Source organism: Onychomys torridus, chromosome 20, assembly GCF_903995425.1.
Source record: "Onychomys torridus chromosome 20, mOncTor1.1, whole genome shotgun sequence".
In the NCBI taxonomy this organism is placed as follows: domain Eukaryota; kingdom Metazoa; phylum Chordata; class Mammalia; order Rodentia; family Cricetidae; genus Onychomys; species Onychomys torridus.
The window spans coordinates 7,169,120-7,191,992 of NC_050462.1; the positions used below are offsets into that span (position 1 = coordinate 7,169,120).

Below are 22,873 nucleotides of genomic sequence, written 5' to 3' on the forward strand. Positions count from 1 at the left end.
CCATCTTCCTTTGGGAACTCCAGGTCAATGAGAGACCCAGTCTAAATAAGAAAGGAGAGGAATGGACAGTGCCTGAGGTCGCCCTCTGACCTCTAAATTGCACATGTGCACACACATGAACACACACACAAAACAACTTGGACATAATGTTGATTACTCCAGTGGTGGAAATGATTTTAAGAACGTACACATGGCAAACCACATAAAATTGTGCATACTTTGTGATATTATTATGTTAAATATACTACTATGAAGTTAAAACTAAAAAAACATTTTTTTGTCTGCTGAAGGGACTCTAGCCAGCCTGAGCATGGCAAACATGGCTCTGGCAGGCTTGCCCTTCCCCCATTCCTCTGCCTTGCTAAACTGTTAGATTACATTCCTAAAGATAGCCTCCAAGGTCTATTCCCTTATGTGGCCACTTCCTCCTCCTGGGGCTGACAACAAAGGTCCAGCAGTCAAAGTATTGATGTCCAGCAATCAAAGCCCCCCTTTTGGCTCCCCTGATTAACACGCCCAATCAAAACAAACCCACTCATCCTAGCACTGGGTTTCCCCCTTTACCTTTATAAACTTCCTTTTGCCTATCTAGAGGCGGTCCTTTGTAGTCAGTCAGTCTGTGTTGTCCTTCTCCCTCCCCCACAAATATCCCTCCGCCATCTCCCCTGTTCCTTTCCACTTTTTTCCTCATCGACTGTCTCCTGTCTTTGTTTCTTATTCTCTGCCCTCTGTCCCTCCAGGTCAAAGAAACCAAACTTTGTGGTGCTGGGAACTTGATCTTGGGGTACAGAGCCTTAAAACTGCCATGAAAAGTGTGTGTGTGTGTGTGTGTGTGTGTGTGTGCGCGTGTGTGCGCGAAGAGAACAATTCATAACGTTGGCTCTCTGCTTCCACCATGTAGGGTCCTGGGAGCAAAATTGGGTCAGGTTTAGCCACAAACCTCCTCACCTGTTCAGCCATTTTTCAGGCCCAAAGTTGTAAAAATGTTCTCAAGCTTCATGTTATACAATGCTACTTTAATACTTCAGAATTATAGCCAGGCGGTGGTGGCGCACGCCTTTAATCCCAGCACTTCCGAGGCAGAGCCAGGTGGATCTCTGTGAGTTCGAGGCCAGCCTAGTCTACAGAGTGAGTTCCAGGAAAGGCGCAAAGCTACACCCTGTCTCGAAAAACCAAAAACCAAAACAAACAAACAAACAAACCCAAAAACTTCAGAATTAATTCTTGAAGCGTGCTTAATAAAAAAATGAATCCACAATCAAAGCACGATCTTTAAAAACACTCACAGATTAAGATAGATTGGCTGTCTCTTTTTGGTAACACCCTGTCTCAAAGGCATGGTACTTGGACATGGCTTTATGTAAATTACCAAAGACCCTCAGAATCCTGGAGAATAAACCTTTGAGCCTTTCTTTTCCTTTCTTTCTTTTCTTTCTTTCTTTCTTTCTTTCTTTCTTTCTCTCTCTCTCTTTCTTTCTTTCTCTCTCTTTCTTTTCTGTCTCTTTCCCTCCCTCCCTCCTTCCTTTCTTCTCTCTCTCTCTCTCTCTCTCTCTCTCTCTCTCTCTCTCTCTCTCTCTCTCTCTCTCTCTCACTCTCTTTTTCAAGAGTCAAAACACTTTATTCAGAGGCTTGGGGAAGGGTGGAGAGGTCCACGCTGTCTGCTGTCCTCCACTGGGCAGATCTCGAGATCTGCCGGTCGCTAAGAGAGCCTCTTTCTAGAGCAGTGGTTCAGACTTCCTAATGCTATGGCCCTTTAATATAATTCCTCATATCGTGTTGTAGTTGAGCGGGCTGCAGCTGCTGAGCAGGCCAGTGCAGATACCTGACATGCTAACAGTGGTCTCGAAACCCCCCACCCCCAAGTCCATTGCTACTTCTGATCTGTAATTTTGCTACAGTTATGAACTGTAATGTAAGTATCTGATATGCAGACTATCAGATATGGCACCCTTAGGTGGGGCCTAAGGGGTCTCGACCCACAAGTTGAGAAACGCGGTTCTAGAGCGTGACCTCAGGTAGGAGCACCTAAGAGTTCAGCTGCGAAACCCCGCCTACTCCTAACCACGGGGGAGGGGGAGGTCGTGCTGTTTCCTTTGTAGGAGAAACGATTCCGTAAACATCACAATAGCCAGGGATGGCAAACGACAGGATGGGGACGGCGACCACGAGCAGGCTGGCTGAGGAGTGGAAATGGTCAAGACAGAGCAAAAACCGAAAAAAATAACCTAACACCTCACTTCCGCCAGGAACACACGAATGCGCCTGCGCGCACAGTGTCCTGGCTTCCCGCTCCGGCGCGGCGCCGGTCCCCTGCACTTTGGGTCCGGGACCCCTGGCGGTCCGCTTCCCGGTTGCCCTGCGCTTGTGCACTCCCCGGTACCGTCTTCCGCTCGCGGGGTCGGGGGCAGGAGCGAGGGGCTTCAGCTGCTCCCCGAGAGGCTGAAGGGGCGAGGAACCACCCGGGCCCACCTCCCACCTGCCCAGTGGTCGCTGGCTGCGCCGCTCGCTGGTCCCCGCGGAGGAAGTTGCGCGTGTACCCGAGGGCGGCGTTGCACCCGAGTGCCTCAGCTGTCGGGCAGTCTAAAAGCCACCCACCCCTCTAACGCCGTGCCCTTTCCTTCCCTGCCAGCTCTCCACCATGCCCGGGGGCGTGCCCTGGTCCGCCTACTTGAAAATGCTGTCCTCCAGCCTCCTGGCCATGTGCGCCGGGGCCCAGATGGTGCACTGGTACTACCAGCCTGACCTGGTGAGTGCTGCAGGGCTCCTGCCCATCCTCGCAGCTACACCCCAGCATTCTGTCTGCCCGTTTGCTCAGTCCCTCTTGACATTTAGAGCTATAGTGAGCCAGCCTAGTCTACAGAGTGAGTTCCAGGACAGCTGAAGCTACACAGAGAATGCCTGTCGGAGGGGCGGGGGACACGTAGTGAAGCGTCAAAAAACATAGTGGAGACAGAAAGTGGCAAGAACTTTCCACGGAAATGCAGCTTTGTGTCTATCTTCTGCAGGAATAATTACCGGCAGCTCTATTACCAAGGAAACAATGCCTAGAATTTGATCCTGTGAGGTTGACTTGATTCATCTCATTGCTATTAGAGCTGTACAAGGCTTGTTACCTGTACTTTGGGAGAAAACAACACAAAACCAGTCTCAAAAATGGGCATACCGAGGGTCCTAGGCCACCACATTCTGGTTGGGTGGTAACATTGGCAGTAGGCATCTTTACTGATAGACTTACAAGTCAAGGTGTTTGCCTGCTATAGGATGCTGTATGTGTTCCCAGTATTTAAGAAATTTATGTCCTGTGCCTACCTAGTCTTTTGGAATTATTCCAGCCACCACTGTTACAATAACTAAAAGGTTTAGGGAAAGAGCACAGAAGAGACCATGGCGGCTGCCTGGGGTTGCCACACAATGCTGACTTAGGGAGAACTGTTAAGGATGCTGTTTCAGTTGTCCAGCATGCCTCATAAGGACAGCAGAAGCGACAGCTGTGTTCTTTGAGTTATTTAGACTGAAATCCCAGAGTCAACCTATTCCTCTCACTGCATGCCTCAACAGATCCCGTTGGGTGAATCTGGAAGAGACATCCACATCCTGCCCACTTCTCCAGCCACTGTTGTGCCTACCCTGTTCAGGCACCATCAGTTAGCTCCTTCCTCAGTTAAGACAGTGGCTTCCTGATCGTCTTCTGCCCTCCACTCTTGCTTTTTCTGGTCTCTTCTCAGCAACTTCCATCATGTCTTTTTACCCTTGACTCAGGTCATGCCGTTCCCAAAACTCTCCCCAAAGTGACAGCCAGTGGAGCATTTCTGTCTCCCTCCGCTGCCCACCAACTAGCTTTCTAACCTCTTGCACGTTGTATCAGATGTAACAATGCTTTTCCTTGAATATGAAGGCACAGTCATGCCTCAGGTGCTGTGCCCTTGTGATCCCATCAGCCTGAAACACTCCTAGATACCTGCAACATGGCTTCTTCATCTTCCTTTATACCTGTGTTCAGAAGTCATCTCAGCCAGGAAATGCAATCAGAACCACTGCTGTGACGGCCATAATAAAGCAGTTGTCAAGGGCAGGGAGAAGTTGTAACCCTCAGGCACTACCAGAGGGACTGTAAAACCTTGCAGCTGCTTTGAGACCCAGTCTGACAGTTCCTCAAACAGCGTCATGTTCCAGCAGTTCCCATTCTAGATTCCTACCCAACACCAAGACAAACGTCACGTCACCATACTAATTTGTTTGACCTTGTATATGTTCATAGGTGGGGACAATGCAGCTATCTGATGAATACCTGTATAAAACATAGTACCATCTATATAGGGGAATATCATTCAGTGATCCTATATGAATGAAAGGATGGAGTCACAAAAGACTACATTGATACATGATGGGCAAATATATGTGGACAAAAGTGGGGGGAATCATATGGGAACAAGATAGGAGTTTATTTGGGGGCAGGGAAAAGATTCTAAAATTTTATTGTGATTGACTCGTAGTTTTGATTATACCGTACTGAAAACCATTGTATTTTTTTGTGGTCTGGGAATCAAACTCAGCCATCCACATGCTGCACATCCCATGCATTTCTTTCTGCCTTCCTCAAAGGCAGAAAGGTGCATGTTTGCTCATTGCTTTATGCATGTCATGTGATGGTCACTTCATATCTTTTGAATACAATAACCACCATAAGTTATCTTCTGGGCCTGGTGCATGGTAGAGTGTTGTATAATATTAAAGGGACCAGCCTTAATATTATACATCCCAGGGGCTCAGGAGAGAGAACTACTAATGGCGAGGACTATTTTCAGGAAGTAGAATCTTAGCACACCAAACTCTATAGTCCACTTGCTCTAATTCCTCAGGCATAACATCCTATCTACACAGCTTCAGTTCTGTTCTCATGCCTAGCTCCTTTCTTGCCCGATTTCTGTTATCTACTGCTCCCTCTTAAGTTCTATCTTAATTCTCTTGTCTTCATTCTGCTTCATCTAGGTCCTTTTCAGCTTGTTCTTACTCAGCTAGTACTTCCCCATCTGGCTCTTCCTCATCTTCCATCTCATTCCTCTAGTACTCTCTTCTAGCCCTTCAGACTAGTTCTTCCCCGTCTCAGTTTGTTCCTCTCATTTCTTACCCATCTAGTCCTTCCATTCTCTTTTCTCCGTCCCGTGCCCTGGAAGTCCCGGTATAAGAAGGGAGGGTCCCTGCTAAATTGTGTAAAGCTATTACTTAATGTCCACCTGACTTAGATTGTGTCCCCTTGTGGAATTTACCTTAAGTCAGGAGATTTGTATGTGGGCTGTTATCACTGTTATCCTCAGAAGTTGGGTGCCCACCTGGGTGGTGTTTCCTGTAGTCCTTGAAAGTGGCTAAGGGAGATATCTGATTCCAGAGAAAGCCTTTCCTGAGGATGTTCTCCAAATACCTGGAATGTGTATGTCCAGAGAGCGATCAGTCCACACTGTTAGCCCTTCTTAGGGAAAAGTCAATTGGGAAAACTATGAAGGCGCACATGATTTTTATACATCAGAATACAGCTGATCTATAACAAGCCAAGTAACACAAAAAATACTTGGAATTTGGTTTCCTCTGGAGGAATTCCCTGATCCCTCCAGGTAGTGACTTTGCCATAACCAGCTGAGTTCTTATGATATATTCCTGTGGCCTGCATCAGTAGAGAACCAGCAAACAGTGCAGGAATTAATTTCCAAATGTTGAAATTCTCATTTGAAATTGTGAGTCAATTGGATTTATCCCTGGACTTAAGACATCTGGATGATTTAATTGTGAATATACAGACAGCAAGAAATTTACATCAACCAGAGGTCCTCATAATGGTGATGGTGTTGAGTAGCATGCCTTTTGTTCTTTCTCAGGCCTTTTAGATCTCATTGCCCTGTTGTCTCAGATGTGGTAGCAACTGTTTTTTGGCTTGTTTTTGTAGACAATACCTGAAATTCCACCAAAGCCTGGAGAACTCAAAACGGAGCTTTTGGGACTGAAAGAGAGACACCACAAACCTCAAGTTTCCCAGCAGTAGAAACTTCAAAATACAACTCTGCCAAGCATTCTGTGAATAATATTTTACATATATATTTTTACATATATTGGGTAAAACGTCTTCTTAAAATGTCTAATCCAAAGACAAATGCTGGTTAGTAACTGATAAAGTTGAACTTATGATTCGGTATGATGTTTTAAAGTCTCACCTGGAGCTCACTATGCAGATCAGGCTGGCCTCTGTAACAGGATCTTGCTGTGTAGCCCAGGCTGATCTCAAACTCAAGACAGTCCTGCCTTGGCCTCCCAAATGGTGGAGTTACAGGTAGAACGACCACACACTTGGCCTGGTGTCTCTTAAGGGCTGTCTAAGCTTCAGCTTCTTGCATTTACTGGGAAGATGTTTCTCTTCAGTATCACATGAGACTGAGTATTTGCCATCTCTCCTGCCATTATGATACTTAGTTCTCTGAAAGAGTCTGATTATAATGTCATTTTAAACTACATGCAATAAGTCAGTGATAATGCTTAGAGTCTAAACATTGAGAAGTTAATATTTGCACTAAACTGTATAAAATATTTAAAGTTGGAAGTTCTTTGGAATTGTGTGCCTAATGAAATTGCAGCATTAGTGACTTAGATTGTCAAGGTGCTTTCATCCCCTAAATTCGAGAAAGCAAATTAAAATGGGCATTTTCTTTGTGTATGTAAAAATGGCATAAAAACTTAAATGAATATGCTGAGTTGAAATACGTCCCTAAAAAATGTTGATCTCGTCCGGCAGTGGTGGCACACGCCTTTAATCCCAGCACTGGGGAGGCAGAGCCAGGCGGATCTCTGAGTTCGAGGCCAGCCTGGGCTACCAAGTGAGTTCAAGGAAAAGGCACAAAGCTACACAGAGAAACCCTGTCTCGAAAAACAAAAAAACAAAAAAAAAAAAGTTGACTTCATCCCTCAATGCCTCTGACAGTAGGACTGGCCATGGGGGTGGGCCTGATGCAGGGGACCAGTCTTAATGCCATGAGAAGAAAGGCTGGGAGAGCACTGTGTGGAGGAGAGGCTGGGACTGGAGTGTTGGAACCAACCGCAAGCAAAGAACACAAGTATTTTAGGAGAGGATTCCGTAGTCATAGAACAAGGCCCTGCTCACCCTGGACTCCACTTTTGTCCCTCAGAACTGTGACAGCACATCTCTTGCCACCTAGTTTCCTACATCAGCTGCAGGAAGTGAACTTGTTTCAAGATTTTGCCCAATCTGTAAATGTAGAATAAAAGTAATTTATACAGTTGTGCTGTTTTTAAGACTTTTATGTATGAATGCACTGACTGCATTTTTGTCTGTGTGCCAGTGCATGCCTAGTTCCCTCAGAAGCCAGGAGAGGGCATCAGATACCCTCAACTTTGTGAGGTCATGTGGGTACTGAGGACTGAACCTGGGTCTTCTGGAAGAGTAGGCACACTCTTAACTGTTGACTATCTCTCCAGCCCCTTAAGGTTAATTTTACACAAGTTGTATGAATATGTGGACATGTGTGTACTGCCCATGGAGGGCAGGTGTCTGATTGCCTGGAATATGAGTTATAGACAGTTTTGAGTCACCAGGTGGGTTTTGGGAATTCAACATAGGTCTTCTGTAAGCAACAAGTTATCTGCAGTCATTTCTCCAGCCCCAGACATCTTTTAAGCCCACCCTAATGAGCAGACTGGGGCTCTGAAGCTGAGTTTTTCCTGTTTGATACAGGGTCTCACTATGTAACTTGGTGAAATTAAGGCCACTCCATGTAGTTAAAAGGGAGGTTTATTTTGTGGGGTAACTTACAAATGAAAGGATAGGTAACAGGGTCTGGCAAAGGTATGGCACAGTCCGGCGGTGTTCTCCACTGGAGAACTCTGCTCAGTCTACCTCCAGCGTCCAGGATCCCAGAACCAAGAGCGACCTTTCCTCTCTATCCTGGGTCTTCTGCTTCCTCCCTCAGCCCCGCCTTTGTGGGCGTGACCATTACCAAAGCCTCAATGGGGGTTGGAACTTCCAGGCCAAGGCTGGGATGGCTACCCACTACATGTAACCTTGCTAGTTCAAGAATTTACTGAGTAGATTAGGCTGAATTCAAGATCTGCCCGCCTTGCTTCCATGGGCACTAGATGCGCACACATACTTGAAAGGTAAAGCAAAACACTCATGCACATCAATTTTTAAAAAATTTTTGACCGGGTCTATTTCTTCCTGGCACTGGCTAGGTCTTGCTGGCTTTTAACTCAAGAGATACTCCTGTCTCCCAAATGCACCACCATGCTCAGCTAACATAAAATTACCATGGTAGGCATACCCTTAATCTTAGCACTCTAGAGGTAAGCGGAGTTCTAGGCCAGCTGGAATTAAATACAGCTGTGAGAGTGTTTCAAAACAGAAACCACTGGCAAGTTACTTTTTTTTTTTTTTGGTTTTTTGAGACAGGGTTTCTCTGTGTAGCTTTGCGCCTTTCCTGGATCTCACTCTGTAGCCCAGGCTGGCCTCCAACTAAGAGAGCCACCTGGCTCTGCCTCCTGAATGCTGGGATTAAAGGCGTGTGCCGCAGCAAGTTACTTCTAATTACCCCATGGCCCTCACTGTGTCTTACTGAGTGCCCACTTGATCCCCACCACCCAGTTAATGGCCTCCCCTATGTTTTCCAGTCAGCTTCCTCTTGCCTGTGAGGACTTCTCATGACCTTTGAAGAGTGACATTCATTTCCCCTTCCTGTGTGTACTCCAGAAGGTTGTCACCAAGTTTAGCCCACATTCAAAGTTTATGTTCTGACCCCTGGAAGGGGAATTATTTGCATGTATGTCAACTTGTTTAGTAAGAAGATGACCTGAAACACACAAACCACCCAGCCTGAACAAACCAGCTATTTTTCTAAAGAACCTAACAGGCAGGAAGAAGAAAAAAGTCATCCCGCTGTGTTATGAGAACAGGCGGCAGGTATTTGGGACCTTTTTTATTTTTATACACATGACAAGATTTTACACCAATAGTCAGTTAAATAGTACAAATTTACATTCATGAGGAATGTTTAAAAAAAAACCAAAACAAAACAAACTCAACTAAAAAAAAATACTTCTTCCTGTGACCCATAATCCCAACATTTTACAGTGCAGGGGAGGTGGTGGCTGGGGGAGCATCCAAAACAAGTCTCTCTGAAAAGAAAGGACTTTAAAATTTCACATTCCCTCTCCACACAGGAGCCGTGGTGAGAAGGTAATTTACAGTTCATCCTTTTCTGCTGTAGATTCCTGTGAAAACAAACATCAGGAGACATTCACAATCCAGCCACTAACCCTGGAAAAGCTCATATTTAAACTGTTGTGTTCTTTTGTTTGTAGTTGCTTATTGGCAAAATAATTCAGAACCCACCAAGATCAATGCCTAAATCTAAGTAATGAAAACTCAAAACGAGGCAGCGGCACAGGACTTCATAGAAAGACCCCATCTCAACATCCCTGCTCCATCCGAGTGTTTCCACACAGTGAGCAGCATGGTGGGGTGGGGGTGTCAATCTGCTTCAAAAGATCTTGTGAATGTTGGATAAAATAAAGGAATGAAACATTGCCCCCAGCTTCTGAGCTTGGTATCAGATGCCCCCTCCTCTGGATTCACTCCTGTGTGATGACTAACCTCACACAGCCCCATCTGGGAAGAACTGTCGGACCCCACCCTCCCTCAGACCTTTGCTGTTTCCTCCTCCTCCTCCTCTTCTTCTGTGCCTGCATCCACCTCTTCCTCTTCGTCTTGCTCCATGTCTTCTGTTGTGTCTTCTGGCTCTTCTTCTGGTTCTTCTTCCACCTAAAGGTGACATCCACGAACCTGGTAAATGTCTTCCGTCTATTTTCATTTTGCTCTCAAAATGTTTTAAGATGCTAATGAGTGTTTTAATAAGAACTGTAGTAAAGCCAGGAAACTATCAGAAAGGAAGACAGGGTTCTCCTTCATTTCATAGGTCATTCTAGGGGTTCAGACATGGAACAAGTTACTTCTAAGAGTAAAAACTAAACAAACTTCTTAAGCAGTATCACTTAATTGGCAGACAATTGTTCTTAACAAGGGTACAAACCTGTGCTTCAGGGTCAATGTTTAAACTGAGGCGAAGCATTCTTTCTATTCTGTCTCCGTATGCCTTGGTGTCTGGTAGAAGATACCCTGACCGGAGTGTTGCTGTTTCAAACAAAACGACAGCAAGATCCAGGACAGTCTTGTCCTCTTCATCCTCCTGATAGAAGGACGTTTGATTAATATTAGTATTGCAAGTTACAAAGCATCCAGTTTACACAGACAGGAGAGCAGCTGTAGCATTACTCACCTTAACCCGGCGAAGCATGTCTCTGATCAGTGGATGTCTGGGATTAATTTCAAATGTTTTCTTCTGACTGGCATAGTAACTGTTGAGGGACAAAATGAGCATCAGTTAAGATGCCAAATTTAGGGTCCACATGCCTAGCTTTAATTAGAGAAAAAAAAATTATTGCTTCCTTTAACAGGAGAGTGGCCATGGTAAGGTTAAAAAGAAAGAAATAAAAGGAACTATCTAATGACGACTCGCAAGTAACCAAGTTCTTGTGGGTTAATGAACTGGTTTAATGTCTTGTTCATCCCCTAATACCTTAACGAAGTCATACAGTGATGGGTGCTGCTTAAGTCTATCATCTCCATGATTCCTTCTCCACTTTTTAATTTAACACCAACTAAAACTTTGCAGTGTGTTCTGTACATTCTCATGCTCATTAGCATTTTACCCCAACTTTTTCTATAAATCCAAGTCCAGAGGGCTTATCACACATCCGCTTAGGGTATAACTTGATTAGTCTGATGGTCACAAAGACAAGAGTCACCACAGTGTAAACACAGTGAGTGCTGAATGGACAGCAAGTAACTTTCCTGATACTGATAGTTATGTTTTAAACACTACTATAATGTGGGAGGAAAGATACAGCAGCACTTTTTACTTAGAACTCAGAGAGCCTGACATAGTGGATCTGTGAATTCCAGGCCAGTTTGGTCTACAAAGTGAGTTCCAGGACAACCAGGGCTGTCACAGAGAAACCCAGTCTCGAAAAACCAGACCAAAAACCACTGGTGACTCATGAAGTAAATTCTCCCCATCGCCCACACACAGGGTCTCTGTGTAGCTGTGGATGTCCTGGCTAGAACTCGCCTGTACATCAGTGCTGGGATTAAAGGTGTGTGCTACCACTGCCCAGCTTGTGGACATTGTTCTTAATTTAATTTAAGTAAAAATAAGGGAAATAAGGATGATACACATAGCAGATCAAAAGAACTGGCATTTGCTCATAAAAGAACAAGAGCTGGTGCCTGGGAGCCATCCCAGTTACTTACTTTGTGGAGATGTCCTTGCCGGTCTGGTATGCCTGTGCCTTCATAATCCTCTCCATGTTGCCAGACCATCCATACTGGCTGGCCACAAGAGCACAGGGAGACTCTGTGAGACGCTGTGATACTACGGCCTTTTCAATCTTAGGAGGGAACAGCAGACACAGTGAGTCTCAGCAGGTAAGCAATGCTGAGATCACTGACAGGCATTCATTCAGATTCAGGGTCCTTCATTTAAACTTAAACCTGTAAAACCTCAGTACAGACTCAGTAGAATCAGTATTAGAACAACAGGAAACCTCGGTAAGGAGCAAGCTCACTCTACCCGTACTAAACCCAGGGTCTTAAGCACAGCAGATAAAGGTGTCCCCGAGCTGCTCCTCCAGGGCCACTCTACAAGGAAGCCGGGCGAGGGGCGGCTGCTAAGGTCTCCCCGAGTACCTTGTCCTTCAGGGCCTTGTCCTTCATCCACGCGAGCAGAGGCTCGAACTCCTTCTCCGTCGCCTCCCGGCTCTCCTTACTCTTCTCGCTCTCGTCGAACTTCACCCCTTCCTTGGCAACGTTCTGGAACCTCTTCCCATCAAACTCGGGAAGGGCCTGAATGCAGTACTCGTCCACGGGCTCTGTGAGGTAAATGACTTCATAGCCCTTTTTCAGCAGCCTCTCAACGAACGGAGAAGATTCCGCCTATAAAATTAAAGGAAGTGTGTTTCGTCAGCTCTGCCTTGGTGTGTCAGCTGTGTCTCCCCGGCATTCACACCCCGTGTGAGAGGACCTGAGGGAAGGGTCCTCTAGTGACAACGAACCCCTTTCCTCGAGCACTGGTTACCTACCCACCGCTAGCTAGCTGCTTTCCCTCTCACCTCTTTCCTGCTTGACCCAGCCATGAAGTAGATCTTGTCCTGTTTTTCCTTCATCCTTTCCACATACTGGTCTAGACTAGTGACGTCGGTGGCGTGGTGAGAAGACTGGAACCTCAGGAGCTTCGCAAGCCGCGTGCGGTTTGAGTGGTCCTCAATCACGCCAAGCTTGACGTTGGTACCAAACTCCTTCCAGAAAGTGTCATTGTACTTCTCCTCGGCAATCTTCTTGATCATGTCCAGAGTTTTCCGGACAAGCTTCTTCCTTATCACCTAAAGGACAGGGAAACCTTGTTAGGAAAGCGAGCCTCAAACCTTTGCAAGTGTAAGAGACCAGAACAGCCACGGGAACAGCAGAGCGGCCACACTACTGCCACTGATCAGGGACAGAAAATGACAGGGTACGTGCTCCTTCACACTGAGTTACAATTAACAAGTGTTCTTAATGTTAGTATTCTAGAACTTTGATATTTTGACAAAAATGACTGATATTTTCAAATGCTTAAAAACAAAACAAGCCGGGCGGTGGTGGCGCACGCCTGTAATCCCAGCACTCGGGAGGCAGAGGCAGGTGGATCTCTGTGAGTTCAAGGCCAGCCTGGTCTACAAAGTGAGTTCCAGGACAGGCTCCAAAGCTAGAGAAACTGTCTCGAAAAAAACAAAAACCAACAAAACCCAAATAACAAACCCAAACCCACCTTGTCTTCTAATTACTGTGACACTGGTGGGAGCAGGCTTAGCGAAAGGTCCAGTACACAAGTGACCATGTGACAGATAACGCACTTGACTGAACCAGAGTAGGCATGCATGCTCCCTGCTTTCAACTCTGTTGGAAACTGTATTAGGTGTTAGGGCAATGTGTCAGCTCTGAGACCCAACAGTCCAGAGTGAAAGAAGTTCCCTTTTTGAGACGGGATCTCATGTTACGGCAGGGTGGCTTCAAACTGCTCACAAACACTGGCAGGACTAGCAGGACCTCGTGACCTTGCTTCTTCCTTCAAGCTGCTGAGATTATAGGTAAGCACTGTCATGCCCGACAGAAGTTCTTTTGGACAGTCAAAGACCAGCTCAACATAAAATCTAGCTGTCCTCCTCACAGAACATGCTCGCACTCCAACTAAAGGGCAAGGAACCCAACTACAAGTCCTCACCTTGAGGAGTTTATGTTGCTGAAGAGTCTCACGGGAAACATTGAGGGGGAGATCATCTGAATCCACCTGCAGATAGCAAATGTCCACTGATCAATAAAAACAACTCCATACCAAAAAAACGCAGCACTGCGACTCCCGCCCACTCCAACGCCATGCACCCCATCTTCAGATACTTACAACACCTTTGACAAAATTAAGGTACTTGGGCATCATATCATGGAAGTCATCTGTGATGAATACGCGGCGCACATACAGCTGATGGGAACCAAAACAGAGAAAGTCACCTTTGAAATCATACTTTAAAAATTTAAACTTAGTTTACAAACTTAAAAACCCACCTACCTTAATATAATCGCTCTTCTTGGATCCATATTCATCAAACAGACCACGAGGAGCAGATGTGGGCACAAATAAAATTGATTTGAAGGTGACTTCCCCTTCTGCAGTGAAGTGGATATAAGCCATGGGGTCATCACTTTCCTGTGGAAAGTACTTGGGTTATTCACCTCACAGGAAAAAGCAGTACAAAGTCTTAGCACTTTATCACACCCACAAGCATTTCAGAGATGGCCCCTCACCAAATCAAAACAGAACGGTGGTTTTTGGATGACTGCTGATAACACCACTATCTATCTGTTAATCCCGAAGGGCGATGGCAGTGACAGCGAGCAGACACTAACTCTCATGCCAAGTTCTTCAGCACAGCCTATCTGTACAAGATCTTGTTCTTAAGAGTCAAAATAATGGATCAGTAAAAGAAAAAGAAAAACAAAAATCCCTGAGAAACAGCTTCAGTAGTATCTTAAATTCATGACAATGTCTGATGTTGTGAGCGAACTCTTTCAAGATCACATTAAAAGCCATTCACTAACGTCCTGTTAAATGCTGGAAACCAAACACCAACATAAGTGATTCTTAATGTTTCTAACACATGTTTCTCAGCCATGTAGTGAGACCTGTGGATGACTCATCTCATATATATATCTTATTAAAATGAACAGTTTAGTCCTAAGTGTTTAGAACAACTCTTGGATTCTGTACTGCTTCATTAACAAAGATGTTGTGTATGATTACTCTTAAGACTACTCCTAACCAGAACTAATCTGCAAGGTTCTTGTGAAATTTGAATATGATTTTGATTATGAAGTCAGGAAAGCAAGAGACACAACATGGTTGTTATAAAATGTTTTGTATAATCATATTGGGAAAAATGGGGACGAACAATCTTTTTAGTCACATTATCATATTTAAATGAACAAATATGCTGACCATTTTGTGGAACTCACTAATAACGTCAAAGGAAAGAACTCGACATAGAATTTACCTTTGAAAAGGATTTGTAGAAAGCTTTGTACTCATCCTCTTCTACTTCTTTGGATGGTCTCTGCCATATTGGTTTGATATCATTCATAAGTTCCCAATCCCAAACGGTTTTTTCAACCTAAAGTTAAGATATTTGGTAAGCTCCTTTTAGTCCTCAATGGTGAACTTACAAGCGATCATAATTTGCTATCAAATATCTAATGGGGTCCTACTAACAAGCATTTTTCAAAGCATGAGGAGGTAAGCAAGAGGTGAGTTCCGGCTATGTGGCCCAGACTGGTCTCAGACCAAGAACCTCTTGCCTCTGCCTCTCAAGTGCTGGGATTACGGCGAAAAGCAAGTCTTTCACTTAGCAATTCTAGCTAGTACTTAACATGGAAAGGAAAGTAGCCAACGTCATAAACTCAACAATCTTCAGCAACACTTCTATTCTCTCTGCCACCTCAATCAGTTAAGGAAATGTTTTGATAGTAGATCACAACATGCTACAGAGGATACAGAAAGCTTCCAGGACTTTAAAAATCAGAACACAGAAGAAGGCAGACCAGAGGATGTGCTACTCAAAGCATTCCAGGATAAAACATAGCACATAAACAAAAGCCAGGGTTTTAATAGTCGAGACACCTGGAAATGAGAAACTTTTCAAATGAAGCCTCATGCCATGCATGGTAATGGATACCTTTGATAGTTATCCCGCACTGTCGAGGCAGGAGGATGCCAGAGGCACTTACTGAGACCCAGCTTCACAAAGTCCACCCACCATTCAAAACGTACACCCATCCACACCCCAGAATGAAGTTCTGGGGCTGGAGAGATGGCTCAGTGGTGACACTGACTGGGGCTGGATTCCCAGCGTCCACATGGTAGCTCACAACCTCTCTAAAACCAGTTCCAACACCCTCTTCTGGCCTCCATGGGTACCACACACACAGTGGTGCATAAATATACATGCAAGTAAACCACCCGTACACTCAAAAGACAGACAATTTTGTTCAAGACCGAGGCTCCGTAAGCCTGCACTGGTGGCTGGAAGCTGCCTTCCCACAGAAGCTAACATCAAATCTGAGGAGCCAGGCTCACTTTCTTGGTCTTCGGTTTCTTTTCTTCCTCCTCCTCCTCCACTGCAGCTTCGTCGTCAGATTCTTCCTTCTCTTCTTTAGCTGCTTCATCTTCCTCCAGGGGCTCCTCGACAGTCTCGGTCTGTTGATGTAGAGAGCACAAGGACAGTTAAGCTTGCTGCTTTAGTCCCCATGTCTACGGAGCAGCAACCACTGTAAACGGCCTCCAGAAAGAACCACACAACACTCACCCCAGCTCAACACTCATGTCTACCAAGGTCATGCATGACATTTATCCAGACTCACCTTGCTACTCCACACGTAGATGGGGAAGTTGATGAACTGAGAATACTTTCTGACTAGATTTTTAATTGTGTCCAATTCAAGGTAATCAGATGCCTCTTCTTTTAAGACAAGACTGAAAGGAGAATGTACCGTCGTTTAGACACAGCTCACCCACACTGGTAATGACAGGCTGCAGTTCTGTGTGACACCTGACATTCACAGTAAGAGTCCCCGCACCAGAGGCCGTGAGCTCAATATAACACACGGGGAAGGGAAAGGAGACTTCCCTGGATTCCCTTGGGTGGACAACAGTGTTTTCCTTAGAAACAAATATCTGAGTGTGCTGGGAATGTTCATTTCTCAGGAGGAAAAAGCAGTTAAACGCCGTCACTTTCAGTTTTACACTGTCATTGTAGAACTGAAGGATGAGGTATTCCTAAATAAAAACACGGCAGCACAGCGCTTGCTGAACAAGCATGAAGGCCCGGGTCTGATCCCCAGCACCCACGCAGAGTGGGCACAGTGGTGGGCACTTATCATCCTGGAGCTGGCCACCCAGACAAGCCTCATCAGGCCCCACTGCAACTGGGTCAAAACAGAAAAAGGTGGCAAAGTTCCTGAGGTAGGAGACTTCAGGTTGTTCTCTGGCTTCCACCCACAAACATGTGCACAATCACACCCCACCCCCAAAACTGAGGGGGTGGGGGAGAGCAGGGGTCCCAGCTCCAATGTGTCCCTTAGACACGTGACTGGTGGCCGCACTAAAATTGTAACCATGAGGTGACCCAGAATACGAGAGGGTGCACAGGTTCTATGCAACTACAACACCATTATAGATGCCATTCTCCACCCACTGGCTCTGAGTCTTCAGGGACTCCTGGAGCCAAACCCAGGCAGACACGGGGTGAGTCTCTACTTCTCACATGCTGCACTGTCGAGAAGGGAGGATGTGTCCCCCAATAGTCTGTCTCCTCTCCACACACTAGCACACTGAACCTTTCTGTGTTGATGGGAATATGATGTGTGCCAGCAAGCCTGACTGAGGAAGAACGTGGTAAAACAAACAAACAAACAAACAAACAAAAAAACAAAAAACAGTGTCGACAGGTGATGGCGGGCGGCAGCAGCAGCGCACCACCTTTAATCCCAGCACTCAGGAGGCAGAGCCAGGCGGATCTCTGAGTTCGAGGCCAGCCTGGTCTCCAAAGCAAGTTCCAGAAAAAAGGCGCAAAGCTACACTGAGAAACCCTGTCTCGAAAAACCTAAATAGATAGATAGATAGATAGATAAATAATCAGCAGTGACCAGAAAGGATGCATCAACATTCCCCAGATGCAAATTTTCTGCCCTTATCACTTAGCTCTCACAGATCTCTAAGGCTTAGAGCAGCTGATTTAGGGATGAGAACACTACAAAATTGATGCCTTCTCTACTTCTCCCCCTTTAGTCATTCTGGACACTTTCAATTCTTCAGCTGGGCCATCCTGGGTTGCTTGTGGAGCCTTCAAACACACCCTGCTTGTTGTCTAGAGTATCTAAAGCTAACGTCAGTATTCCAGAAAGTCTTTTTGATAATAACTCTTCGTGAAAATGCAGACATCCCTTAGCATCCTTTCTTGCTTGTGACTCCTGAATTGTTTTTCATACTCTAAGGAGCCTGAGCCCTATGAAAGCATGGGACTCCATCTATCCTATTTCCCACTGTAACCCCAACCCTACCAGGCATTCACCTGAGTACGGGCGACTGGTGATATAGGACTTGAAAAAAGGAAATCTTACTTAGGAAAGAAAGCAGCAGACCTGTTGTATAGTTTCATTTGCTTTACTAACTAACACTGTGCTATTAAACTGTCCTAAAGTACATGCTAGTCAAATGTCAGGCTGAAAATAATTATCATAGTTATTACCCAGATAATCTTGCCAGTCTCTTGGTATATGAACATCTGGCACATTCTCTGATTATTTATTCTCTTTACCCCACATTAACAAATCATGACTATTTAAAAAAATAGAGAACCAAAACTTCTATCAGCAACTGCAAGTGTGAGAAGTCCTTTACACTTGAGAACACACCACCCCTTCCTTCTTCCTGCCTTTCTCCAGGCTTCTCTGAACATCTCAACCTCCTTCTCTAATCTGGAAAACCCAGAGCTAGCTCCCTTAGGAGAACTCACTTCCTATTTGTGCTCTCTGTACAACAGCAATCATAACACTTTGTACCCAGACCCCGCACATCTCAAGTCTTCCTTCCAATGGGACAGCAATTTCCTCATTTCATGGGCAAGAAGACAGGCCCACAGTGAACCACGTGCTCAGGATCTCATTCTATTGGTGTGCTAGAACAAAGCAGTACTCACGTGATTGTCGTCCCACGACCTAGAGTGTTCCCTCTGGGGTCAGCGATGACAGAGAACTCATTGGAGTCTGACTCCCAGATGTGCTGGGTGTCATTGTTGTGTTTGGAGGTGACAATGACCTTATCTGCTACAAGGAAGGCAGAATAAAAACCGACACCAAACTGGCCAATCAGTTCAGAAGTCGACTGGCCGTCTTCTTGGGCCTGCGTCATTTTGTTTAAAAACTCGCTTGTTCCAGATTTGGCAATAGTACCAAGGTTTTTAACCAGCTCCTCTCTGGTCATTCCTACACCAGTGTCTGTGACATGCAGCAGGTTTTTCTCCTTATCACACTAAAAGCAAGACAAGAATCAGAGAGTTAGATCTCCTTAATATTTACATTGTGCCAAATGCCAGGTTCTACATGGAGCTATGACCAGCTCAGGTCACATCAACTTTAGATAGATACTACTCTATAATCTACTTGATAGCATTTCAAAAGCACTCCTTAAAAGTATGTTTCTTTGTTTTTTTGTTTTTTTTTTTTTTTAGTGTATGGGTGTTTTTTGCCTGCATGTGTGTACTAGGAAGCCAGGTGTCAGGTGTTCTGGAGCTGGAGTTACAGACAGGTGTGAACTGCCATGTGGGTGCTGGAAATTGAACTCTGGGAGAACAGCCACTGTTCTTAACCACTGAGCCATCTCTCCAGCCCAGTTTCTTTGTATTTTTAAATGCAGTGCATTACAGAAAAATAGGAAGAGACTGGTTTAAATGTTAAAGAACAGATAGATACTAACCCAAATAAAACATTTTGAAGATAAAATTCCAGAAAAACTATTTCACAGAACACAAAAGGACTAAATCTGAATGCCACCTATGATCAGTGATTATTCATGTTCTTCATTAAATACTCCTGACTATCTCCAGGAGCCTGGAAGGACTGTGCATGCATCCATCCACTGGCCATGTGATTATTTCTGCCCAGTGAAGTTGCAAGTGGGAGTTGTGAGTGTGACTTTCAGGCTGAGCCTTTAATTGATGTGCGACCCTTTGCACCATGGCAACCAGAGATACTCCAGATGGCTGCTCAGTCAGCCCGTGGAATGATTAAAGCCCAGGACTTGGCTACCTTTTCCTAAAGGGCCAAGTAGTATCTATTTTGGGTTTAGGGAGCCATAAGACCCTATCACAGTGATTACTGCCATTGCGGACAAAAGCATTTATAATGTTACTAGTACAACCGTGTTCCAATAAACCTAATAAAAATAGGCAAAGTCAGATTTGTCCCACAAGCAGCCTGAGGACTTCCAACCAAACCCACTGTGACTAGCAAGTCACTTTTCACAGCAGAATAACCCACTGTATCCAACTGACGTTCTGCCTGGCTTCCGAGGTTCCTTTTTCAAAAGGACAGTTCAGATAAGCTTACCTTAATCTTGACCGTTAACTCCTCATTTCCAGCCAGGGCATTCTCATCCGTTAGTGAGATGAGCCTTATCTTGTCTAAAGCATCGGAAGCATTCGAAATCAGTTCTCTCAGGAAAATCTAGAAGGAAGTCAGAGTAACACAATGGGATTAACCCCCAGGCACAGTAAGATGTTGCTTTTTCTCAGAAACATAAAAAGACAAGCTCTTTGTGGTACAAGGATGGCTTCACTTGTCTTCATAAAAAGCCAGGTGTGGCTCTTCATAAAAAGGCCTGTGGTAACTACAAGGGCTACCCCAACTGGTGAGAACAGGGGTACTATGCTCCCACCCTCCATCTTTAGTTCCCTACACCTGAGAGCTCCGTCTGTGTGATTGCCCCCAGTCAGCAGGCCATAACAACACTCTGAGCAAAAAGGCAAGACTGGGAAAGTGTCAACTCTCTTCCCCCACTATAACCAGTAGCAATTCTTATTCATTCCTGTTGTGTATTAAACTTCACAATTACTATATACTTAAATCTCCATAATCTACTATGAAAGGATACAAGCACTACCCCAGGGATACAAACTGCTGTCCTAACCACGTGACACTTACCTCTTTATTTTTATACAAAGAGTTGATGATAAGTTTCATCATCCTGTTAACTTCGGCTTGGAAAGCAAACTTTTCAGATTTTTCTCTAAGTTCTCTTATTTGTGATGCGTTTAACCCATCCAACTGAATAGCTTCTTCCTCTCTAAGGAAATTAAATTAGATAGGCAACTGCTTAGTTTTCATAAAAAAACAAACAAACAAACAAACAAACAAACAAACGGCTCCAGTCAGGACAGTGTGGCCTCTGAAGACTGTCTCATTAAAGGGTAAAATGGAATCCTTTAGAAACTACCATTAACATACCAGCTCATTTTTATCACAGTAATGGGCTGTCACTCAGTTGGAAATAGTTCTTAAAATTCCCCGAAAAATAAACCCAGCTACCCTCTGCTAAAAATCAAGTACTCATGTATGCATGTCCTCACAGCTAACACTTTAGTAATGTCGCTAATCCTAAGGGGTCAAAATTTAAAATACAGCTCACCTATTGCAGAACTCATATTTAAAGTTACTGGCATAAGTTCTATTTTTTTTTTTTTTTTTATTACTAACTTCACACAAAGGAACAAAATCTATTCGAAGTCATCTGTCAGTTCTGAGAGTTCCCGCATGAGCTGTATGTCCCATCCTGTACATCACCACCAGCTTTTGCTTTTAGATGCCAGGTTTCTCCCCAGTACCTCTGTTCAATCCCTCCTTCAATCCTAGTCATTCCTAGCAGCAGACTAAGAATTAGGAGAGACTTCTGTGTGCAGATAACTGGGTACTCCTCAACATTTCTGATAATTTGGTATCATTAGCAACTATCTTATTAAGCACAGGATGTTCCTTAGGCTGGAGAAGGAAGAGAGAGAGGCAGCCACTGTGTCCCACAGACTTTCAGAGCTTTATCAGCAGAGTTTCAATGGCACCGACCTCTGCACAACTTCATCGTCTGTCCTTGAACCTTCTCTGCTTTTACCCAGGTCCTCTTCTACTGTACCATCCACATCGACTTCATCGTCAGCTCTAACAAACCCTGAGGAAAAAGGTTAAAACTCTCAAAACACTGTGGCTTCCTCTCCTTCATACAAAGAACAAGACCAAGCAGGGCTGGAGATAGAGTTAACAAAATTCAACAAGATTGGGGGGGGGGGGGCTTGCGGGTGGAAGAATGATGTACTGATTTCAATCATCAATGTCACGCCAAGTTATCGCGCTAAAGTTCAAATGGAAATGCTCAATACCCCCCAGTAGACTCTGGAAGACCAGGCAACCATCACTTGTTGTACAACGTTCCCTCAAAACACGGCAAGAGTGACACAGGCGCCACCGCCACCCACACGTGTTGCGCACAGTGTGGAGACCTACACTCGCTAAGCCAAAACGTGGGCCTCCCTTAGTTGTCACAGGTCAGAATGCAAACAGGGTTTTTGCAACTTCTAGAGAGGGGGAACTGAAATCGGGCCCACAGGGGAAGACGTGTCAAGGGCTGTGCTCGCAGCACACTGGAATCGGACACTGGGCCACCGCCACGGCGCTGGCCTGCGGCCGCATGCTCGCAAGCCCCGCGTCAGCAAACAGAAACGCACTTCCGAAGAAGCGGAGGGCAGGCCCCGGGGGTCCTCAGGATGGGGTGGCCAAAGGTCGGACCCGACGACACAAGTCCTTAGGGAGGGGCCCGCAGCAGGCTCCCCCGGGAGTAGAGTCCGAGAGGCCGCGCCCCGCCAGCCAGACTTCGGGGAGCGCTCCAGCTCCGTCCGCAAGGCATTTAAATGCCCCGGCCCCAAGCCGCCTCTTCCGGGACGTCTCAGGCCAAGCATCATCACCCGAGTGAGTCTCCTTCTAAGAAAGGAGCCGGCCCCTGGACCCTCTGCAGCTCCCGGCGCCCCCCTCCCAGGCTCAACGCCCCCGGAACGTTCGAGAAGCGGTCGCGAAGAAGGAGGGGGGCACCCGCTGCCGCCCGATCACTCACCGAAGGTCAGCAGGACGCAGCAGAGGCCTAACACCCAGAGGACCCTCATGGTGCGCGGACGGCGAGTCGCAAGTCCTTTTCGGTCGCAGGAGCCGCCTCCGCGCCCCCACCCCGAGTCTCAGGTCCTCACACCTCCAGCCGCGCGGTCCGCCCACTAAACCGCGCGCAGGTCGGGCTGCTTTTTCACCCCACCGCTTGCGGGCGGGGGACGGGAAACACGAACGCACCAATCCCGCCTCACCACGCACTCTCTGCACCCAATGGGGACGCACGGGGGGGACCGCAGCCCACCAATCGGAACTGTCCAGGTGCGGTGCCCGATGCCCGAAGCGTGGCTCCTTCCGATTGGGCTTGGCCAGCGGCTTCCCTCCAATCAAATGGCTCCGCGGGCCCCTCGCGCGCAGGACCACCCCTTGGCCTGGGAAGACTAGGCCTCTGAGGAAAACCGTCCAATGAACGTAAGCGCAAAGCACGTCTGTCCTTTCCTAGAGGTCCCGGGGAACCACTTCCGGCTCCTACAGAAC

The 22,873-nt window shown here is 45.9% G+C and overlaps 2 protein-coding genes across 3 annotated transcripts; one reads left to right on the forward strand and one right to left on the reverse strand.

Moving 5' to 3' along the window:
* Window positions 1-2,306: 2,306 nt before the first annotated feature.
* Window positions 2,307-9,591, forward strand: C20H12orf73 (chromosome 20 C12orf73 homolog). 2 transcript variants are annotated; one of them, XM_036169779.1, is made up of 4 exons: window positions 2,307-2,376; window positions 2,630-2,746; window positions 5,939-6,066; window positions 9,358-9,591. In XM_036169779.1, exons 2-3 carry the CDS (start codon window positions 2,639-2,641, stop codon window positions 6,032-6,034), a joined length of 204 nt encoding a protein of 67 aa, XP_036025672.1. In that variant the 5' UTR covers window positions 2,307-2,376; window positions 2,630-2,638; the 3' UTR covers window positions 6,035-6,066; window positions 9,358-9,591. The 2 variants fall into 2 exon arrangements, with proteins under 2 accessions (XP_036025672.1, XP_036025671.1); XM_036169778.1 differs by lacking the exon at window positions 9,358-9,591 and having other exon boundaries at window positions 5,939-6,251.
* Hsp90b1 (heat shock protein 90 beta family member 1) lies at window positions 8,958-22,567 on the reverse strand. Its single transcript, XM_036169777.1, has 18 exons — window positions 22,350-22,567; window positions 21,311-21,413; window positions 20,396-20,537; window positions 19,802-19,918; window positions 18,394-18,725; window positions 16,058-16,169; window positions 15,774-15,893; window positions 14,695-14,811; window positions 13,713-13,850; window positions 13,548-13,625; window positions 13,371-13,436; window positions 12,223-12,492; window positions 11,801-12,046; window positions 11,366-11,502; window positions 10,332-10,410; window positions 10,086-10,241; window positions 9,701-9,817; window positions 8,958-9,267 (listed from the first exon to the last, which is right to left on the reverse strand). Exons 1-18 carry the CDS (start codon window positions 22,396-22,398, stop codon window positions 9,238-9,240), a joined length of 2,409 nt encoding a protein of 802 aa, XP_036025670.1. The 5' UTR covers window positions 22,399-22,567; the 3' UTR covers window positions 8,958-9,237.
* Between the last annotated feature and the right edge of the window lie 306 nt (window positions 22,568-22,873).